The sequence below is a fragment of the Gadus chalcogrammus genome, chromosome 23 (genome assembly GCF_026213295.1).
Source record: "Gadus chalcogrammus isolate NIFS_2021 chromosome 23, NIFS_Gcha_1.0, whole genome shotgun sequence".
NCBI lineage: Eukaryota > Metazoa > Chordata > Actinopteri > Gadiformes > Gadidae > Gadus > Gadus chalcogrammus.
This window is the reverse complement of record NC_079434.1, coordinates 4585926-4590925: the sequence shown is the minus strand read 5'-3', so window position 1 is coordinate 4590925 and position 5000 is coordinate 4585926. Positions and strand designations below refer to the sequence as shown.

Below are 5000 nucleotides of genomic sequence, written 5' to 3'. Positions count from 1 at the left end.
CACGTAGTAGCGCACATAGCCGCTCTACCGCAAACCTCATATGCTAACGAGCGAGAGAGAGAGAGAGAGAGAGAGAGAGAGAGAGAGAGAGAGAGAGAGAGAGAGAGAGAGAGAGAGAGAGAGAGAGAGAGAGAGAGAGAGAGAGAGAGAGAGAGAGAGAGAGAGAGAGAGAGAGAGAGAGAGAGAGAGAGAGAAAAGGTTAATCATTTACCAGTGAAACAGTTTCATCTGTTTAACTGTTAAATCGGATGCCCATTAGACAGTGGTTGTACTGGCCAGTCCCCGGTGACCAACAGTGGAATACTACTAGTATTTATACCTACTACCTACATACATTTTGCATGCAGCAATGGATAAGCATAAAAGCAAAATAATTATACAATGTCTGGCAAGTGAAAACTTTTGTTACATTTTTGTAATGGCAAATAAGGCCAAAGCAAATGATTATCCACACAGTAGGCTCTACAGATGTATTTGATCACTATTGATTGTATTTTTAAATAGGCCTATGCATTGTGGCATATGGAGGAGGAACAATAATATGTTGCTTAATAATGTAAATTTATATTATAATACACAGCAAAGCATTTCTAAACAAACAGAAAACACGATAAATTGATCCTTTCACCCACCTTACTGTTGTCTTTCCGTTGATTAAATGTATCTTGAACTGACCTTCTTCTATTGTGTGATACTGCCTACGTGCTCATGAGGATGTAGGACTGTAATCTGGTATGTTAATATCAAACCAGGTGTCACACCCATTCCTAACAGACAGCCAATAGCAGGTGACGAGGAAGCGCAACAGTTAACCAAACTCTGCAGCACTCTGCAGAGGTGGAGCGGTTTGACCGGCTATCGGAAGGTTGCAAGTTCGATCCATGGTTCTTCCTAGCTGAGGTTCGAAGTGTCCCTGAGCAAGGCACCTCACCCTAACTGCTCTCGACGAGCTGGCTGTCGTCTAGCATTGACACTTGAATGCTAGGCAATAATTGTAAAGCACTTTGCGTGGCCTCTGGATATAATCAGACTGATATAATCACTTTCACACTGACTGCTCATATTATTTAGAGAAATCATTGCACTGTTTCACGTGCACCTGTTAATTGTTTCAGCGTTGCAGGTTCGCCCCCCTCCGCTAGATGGTAGCAAAAGCATTGCAAACTGGCGACATACAGATGGTTACTTTAAGAAGTTAAACTGAAGTCAGTAAACATTGAAAGATAGAAACAGAATATTTACAAATCCTTATACTTTATTCATTAGTTCAACCAGAAATATAAAAACAGGTGAATATCAGTAGTGATCAATTCTTTATTTACTGAACAGTAGCACAGCTGTCATCAACCTTTGATCTTTCCTTTAGAAACTAATAAGGGTTGGATATAAATATATAAACAATTGGCTTCATAAAGTCATCGTCAACAGTCAGGGTATCCTTAGGATTTGGATACTGAATGGCCGTCAGACAGTTCCTCATAGGCTAATATCCACGGCGAGCTAGGAAGCTGTAACTTTAGTTGTAGTACAATTGTAAGCTACTGTTGTTACCTCTTCTGGTTACAACACAAATACAGCTACCCAATTTACAGGAATGTGATATAAAGATCCAACAAACATTAGATGACATCCACAGGTTTATACAGGCTGCTATACAATAGCTGTTTCTATACATATACGTGATGCATATAGATGTTTAATTGTAAAATATGTTCTTCCATCTTTAAAATCGGAACAATATATTAAACTCTGGAACCGGCCTTAATATATCAAACATAAAAACCTTTGTCTTAAAATCTACCAGCAGTATAACAATAGTATATTTTAGCTTTTCTATAAAACAATATATCAGTTTCTACACACTGTCAATTGTAACACACTAACAATTGATATAAATATGGATAATCAATCTAATCTTGGTTTCAACAAATAAGCAATGATTGATAATGTTTGAATGTATTAATGCATATTATGCAGTAACATCTAACAATATAGAACATTGTAGATATATTTCTGACAAAAACCTATCCGACTCTATTCAAACAGTAGGGTAACCAGCATCTCTCCATCAAATTTGACCAATCACGTTCTAGATAAAAGGCACACATGACATTGATGATGCTGTTAAGCCACACCCCTTTCTGAGGACATAGGATAGGGTTATGGAGGGACGACATTGAGGAATGCATTTCAATCATTTGTAATTAAAAAACAGTCTGAATAGAAAACAACCAGCTCTCATACCTATTTCTATAGTGTATCTGACAAGTTTAAATTGAAATAACACGAAAATCAGAGAAGTGAATGAGGTCATGACAATTTTCTGCTTGTTTTTGAATTAGTTGACATCAAAATGGCGGGTAAGATCTCAAGAGGAGATTTGTGTGTTTATCAGACATTTTGGTGTTCAAACAGTATCCATAACATATTTTTCTCTGTCATTAGCTAGAACTATGTTGCTAGGAGACCAACGCCAGAGCGTGGTTCACTCACCTCCACTGTCCTACGGCAATAAGGGAGCAGTACTGCCTTGCTCAAGGGAAGGCTCCCAGCCTTCACACCGGTGACCTGGTAGGTGTCAGATTGTCTTCTATTGTACGTAAGATTACAAGTTCGCCTGGAACTTCTGCTCTTTTGTGTTTTTTTCATCTGATGGTCAACAGTAACAAAACAAAGTGTCTAGGGATAATAATTCCTGAATTGTTTGAAAAAACTAAATAACGGCTCTTTCTAATTGATGACGTTATAGCGATGCACGTTTTTTTTCAAATATGAATGAGTGAATGATTGGCTGAGAGAACCCTTTCAGATCCCTGATTGGTTCAAATCCATGTCAATCAATCATTCCGATGGTTCTACTGCTTTCAATTGATTTTATGGACAACCAGGCAACGAGTCACGGCTCTGCATTAATGACTGCACATCGCAGCTTGGCCAAAGAGAACTCTGCTTTAAGCCTCTTGGCCAATCCCGGTGTCCGTATGTGGACAGTGGATCCCACCCTCGCCCTATCAGCGAAACGTACTCTGGCTGCCCTGTGATGGACAGCTAACTGTCCTGACTCATCTTATTGAAACCCTAGACACGTCTCATCACTCACCCCCCTTTGCTCCCTCCTCCTCTTCCACCTCTTCTGTTTCCTCTCCTCCCCTCTCGCCCCCTTCCTCCTCTCCTTTCCCAGTGTCTTCTGAGGTTCCCTCTGTCTCTCGCCCTCCTTCCCCCCCCTCTTCTTCGGTCTCGTCCTCCTCTTTTTCTTCTCCCAACGCCTCACCATCTTTGTCCACAACTTCCTCGGCCTCTTCCTCTCTCTCTTCTACTTTTCCTGTGTCTCCCTCTCTCTCCTCTCCTTCTGTCTCTCCCTCTCTCTCTTCTCCTAACTTTGTCTCTCCCTCTTTTTCATCTCCCTCTGTCTCTCCCTTTATATCCCGTCCATCCTCTTTCTGTCCCTCTCTCTCATCTCTCTCTCCCTCTATTGTTTCCTCTGTCTCTCTCCTCTCTAATTGTGTCTCTCCCTCTCTCTCCTCTCCTTCATCTACTTCACCCTCTCCCCCTCTCTCCTCTACTTCCTCTGTCTCCCCCTCTCCCCCTCTCTCCTCTCCTTCCTCTGTCTCCCCCTCTCCCCCTCTCTCCTCTCCTACCTCTGTCTCCCCCTCTCCCCCTCCTTCCTCTGTCTCCCCCTCTCCCCCTCCTTCCTCTGTCTCCCCCTCTCCCCCTCTCTCCTCTCCTTCCTCTGTCTCTCCACCTTTCTCTTCTCCTACTGCTTCGGTTGTCTTTTTTTCCATCTCTAACTCCAACTCTACATCCTCTGCATTCAACGCGTCTGTCTGTGTGTCTGTCTCCCCTTCAGTCTCACATACTGTCTGCGTGTCTGTCTCCCCTTCAGTCTCACATACTGTCTGCGTGTCTGTCTCCCCTTCTGTCTCACATACTGTCTGCGTGTCTGTCTCCCCTTCAGTCTCACATACTGTCTGTGTCTCTGTCTCCCCTTCTGTCTCACATACTGTCTGTGTGTCTGTCTCCCCTTCTGTCTCACATACTGTCTGCGTGTCTGTCTCCCCTTCAGTCTCACATACTGTCTGTGTGTCTGTCTCCCCTTCAGTCTCACATACTGTCTGTGTGTCAGTCTCCCCTTCAGTCTCGCATACTGTCTGTGTGTCTGTCTCACACTCTATCTCTCCTACTGTCTCGCTTTCAAACTGTCCGTCTGACTCGCATGCCGTCATTCCTCCTGTCTCACCCTCTAGCTGGGTGTCTGTCTCACATTCCGTCTCTCTGTCTGTCTGCTGTTCAGCAGCTCCTCCTAGGTTGGACTCAGTCTGTCTGTCTGTGTCCCTTTGTCTGTCAGTCTCTGTACAGGCTTCCGTCTCTCTCTCCGTTTCAGTAGATTCCTGCTCCGGATCCGGTCCAGGTTTTGCCTCAGTCGTCTCTGCTTGGGGGTCCATTCCACTTGGATCCGGGTACACTGAATCCAGTCCGGTGTCGCCGGTCGCCCCCTGGTCTAGAGAGGCCTGCTGACTGGGAACACTGGCTTTCCTACCAAGACCTGGAACCACACACAAACACACACTAGTGATGGGTCGGTCGCGAACGATTCGGTCAGAACGAACGAATCCCGAATTGAAAGACGAGAACTGATTCCCAAAACAAGAGAACTGATTATTTTTTATTTTTTTTAAACATATAAAAAAAGAATTGGTCACGTAAATAAAATATACAAACGAGCAGAGCTTCGTCTCCCCGCGACCTTATATTGATTGAGTCTAATACGTTCTCATCGATTCAGCCAACGAGAGCAGGTAGCAATCACGTTGCCATGGCCCATGGGTAAATAAATAATAAGGCACCGCCACACAAGATAACTAACGATCGCTGTAGGCTTCAACATCATGCAAGCACTTTATGTTTTCTTTTTATTTTGTTCTACATCACAATTGCATGCTTTAATAAAGTATTGTTTTTACCTACCATTACGAGTCTCATTTGGTCTAGTTGCTAACGTG

At 43.5% G+C, this 5000-nt stretch overlaps 2 protein-coding genes across 2 annotated transcripts in view; both read right to left on the bottom strand.

Annotated features, from left to right (window-relative positions):
* LOC130377546 (cytochrome c oxidase subunit 4 isoform 1, mitochondrial-like) overlaps nucleotides 1-742 on the bottom strand; it is a 3953-nt gene extending 3211 nt beyond the window's left edge. Inside the window, exon 1 of the mRNA XM_056584702.1 lies at nucleotides 633-742. The gene's annotated coding sequence lies outside the window, so the exon portion shown is untranslated. The remainder of the gene's footprint in view (nucleotides 1-632) is intronic.
* A 2992-nt stretch (nucleotides 743-3734) lies between these two features.
* LOC130377606 (5'-AMP-activated protein kinase subunit gamma-2-like) overlaps nucleotides 3735-5000 on the bottom strand; it is a gene marked incomplete at its 3' end in the record, with an annotated part of 31085 nt that continues 29819 nt past the window's right edge. The window contains exon 19 of the mRNA XM_056584757.1: nucleotides 3735-4543. Within this exon, the coding sequence (XP_056440732.1) occupies nucleotides 3735-4543 (809 nt within the window). The remainder of the gene's footprint in view (nucleotides 4544-5000) is intronic.